The 2513-nt window shown below is 68.0% G+C and overlaps 1 protein-coding gene across 1 annotated transcript; it reads left to right on the plus strand.

Annotated features, from left to right (window-relative positions):
* The first annotated feature begins 678 nt into the window (after positions 1 to 678).
* Positions 679 to 1674, plus strand: NPBWR1 (neuropeptides B and W receptor 1). The gene has a single exon (XM_068984153.1). It carries the CDS (start codon positions 679 to 681, stop codon positions 1672 to 1674), a length of 996 nt encoding a protein of 331 aa, XP_068840254.1.
* Positions 1675 to 2513: the final 839 nt, after the last annotated feature.

Genomic DNA, 2513 nt, shown 5'->3' on the forward strand with positions numbered 1-2513 from the left:
TGCTAGAGGCGGCGGTCTGATCTCCAGGGAACGCAGTCTGGGTTGCACCAGCCCACGGCTGCCAGGCGCGAGGCGGGACCCGCGGAGGCTCCGGCTGACGCCTCGGGGTTCACACCGGGAGGGGGCGCGCAGCCAGCCCGCGCTGCCGCTGCCTCTCCGGCCAGCTCGCGAAGACGCAGACCCGGTCCCCGCCGGGTGAGCCAGCGGCTGTTGTTGGGCGCGCTGTTCCCGGGGGCGCACGGAACCTCGTGGGACGCAAGCTGGCCTCTGCAGGACTCTCTGGGCTGACTCGGACCTCCGGGGGCGGGGTGGGAGCTCAGGTAGGGGAAGTGGGTTTGTGTTTTTCCTGTAAAAGGTAAGGACTCTTCTCTCTAGCACTTCCTTGATGTAGCCAACGGGTCAGAGGAAGATTTCAACAGGTGGCCGAGAGCGATCACGTGGTGCAGGTTGGGAGCCGGCCGCCCCCTCCCTTCGGAACTGCTCTTCTCCGCAGAGCTGCGCGGGTGCCCTCCGTCCATTCCGCCTCGCAGCCCCGCGGCGCTGGTGCGCGGAGAGGGCGGCGGGAACGGGCCTCCCCTAGAAGGCCGGAGACTAGCTCGGAGCGCTGGTTGGGTCCCCGGGACCGCAGAGCCCCCGCGGGGCAGCGGCGGCGAAGACTGAGCCTCTGTCCTCTCCAGGATGCACAACGCGTCGTACTGGGGGCCGGAGCGCACCAACACGTCGTGCCCCGCGCCCGCACCCACGCTCGTCTGCCCCAACGCGTCCGGGGCGCCGCCGCCGCTGCCGCCGCCGCTGGCCGTGGCCGTGCCCGTTGTGTACGCGGTGATCTGCGCGGTGGGACTGGCGGGCAACTCGGCGGTGCTGTTAGTGCTCCTGCGGACGCCGCGCAGGAAGACCGTCACCAACCTGTTCATCCTCAACCTGGCCGTGGCCGACGAGCTCTTCACGCTCGTGCTCCCTGTCAACATCGCTGACTTTCTGCTGCAGCGCTGGCCCTTCGGGGAACTCCTATGCAAGCTCGTCGTGGCCGTCGACCAGTACAACACCTTCTCCAGCCTCTATTTCCTCACGGTCATGAGCGCCGACCGCTACCTGGTGGTGCTGGCCACCGCCGAGTCGCGCCGGGTGGCCGGCCGCACGTACGGCGCCGCGCGCGCGGTGAGCCTGGCCGTCTGGGGGGTCGCGACCCTGGTGGTGCTGCCCTTCGCGGTGTTCGCGCGGCTCGACGAGGAGCAGGGCCGGCGCCAGTGCGTGCTGGTCTTCCCGCAGCCCGAGGCCTTGTGGTGGCGCGCGAGCCGCCTGTACACGCTGGTGCTCGGCTTCGCCATCCCAGTGTCCACCATCTGCGTCCTCTACACCTCGCTGCTGTGCCGGCTGCGCGCCATACGCCTCGACAGCCACGCCAAGGCCCTGGACCGCGCCAAGAAGCGGGTGACCGTCCTGGTAGTGGCCATCCTGGCCGTGTGCCTCCTCTGCTGGACGCCCTACCACCTGAGCACCGTGGTGGCGCTCACCACCGACCTCCCGCAGACGCCGCTGGTCATCGCCGTGTCCTACTTCATCACCAGCCTGAGCTACGCCAACAGCTGCCTCAACCCTTTCCTCTACGCCTTCCTGGACGACAGCTTCCGTCGGAGCCTCCGCCAGCTGCTGGCATGCCGCGCCGCCTCCTGAGCCCGATAGCGAGGAGCCGGCGTTCGGGGTCTCTCAGGGTGGTTCCCGACCCGCGCCACCCCCGCAACCCCTCTCCCAGCTTGCTAGAGATGCGGATTCTTGGGCTGTCCCGGGACCTCCGGCCTCGGAAGCTCTGTGGCTGCGCGCGCAATATGAATTTGCCGAGGCCTCGGGGTGCTGCGGGCGCGCGCGGAGCTTGGGGACCGCTGTGGCTGACAGCGCACAGACGGCTGCCTAATGCCAAAGGGCACCGAGGCAACCCCTAAGCTTGACATAGGAGAGGAGGAAGGGGGTCGTGATGCTGAGACCCTATTCCCATTCCCCTCTAGCCTCCCGCCCCAGCCGAGCGCAGCCTGAATCTAGGAGGAGCCCTCGGCGCCGTCAGGGGAGAGGCCCGAGGATGCTGCGGGCGCCCTGGCGTCGGCTCCACGCAAGGCTTCTCGGATTTCCAGCAGCGACCGTCTGCGCTGCTCCAGCTGGAGAGCACCCTGGCACGGTCCCCTGGCGCTTTTGCGCGCGCTCTCACCGCGGGGGAAGAGGGTCCGGGTGTGCGCGGGCGCTCCCACCTCGCCGAGCTGGAGAGAGGCTGAGGCCGCCCAGGGCTTCGCGGGGGACACAGAGCAGCTCGGGTGGCGGGGCAGGGGATGAATGTGTGCGTGCGTGTGTGTGTGTGTGAATGTGTGTGTGCGCGCGCGCGTCTAGCGGAAGCCGGGGCTTTGGGTGAAGGAGGATGGAAATGGGCTGTGATGTCTACACAGCAGTTACTAATATAAACGCGGTGATAAACCCTTCTTGTCCCAGCCACTTCTTTCTTAGCCTTTCCACTTTTCCACTCCTGT

This window comes from Capricornis sumatraensis, chromosome 11 (assembly GCF_032405125.1).
Source record: "Capricornis sumatraensis isolate serow.1 chromosome 11, serow.2, whole genome shotgun sequence".
In the NCBI taxonomy this organism is placed as follows: Eukaryota; Metazoa; Chordata; class Mammalia; order Artiodactyla; family Bovidae; genus Capricornis; species Capricornis sumatraensis.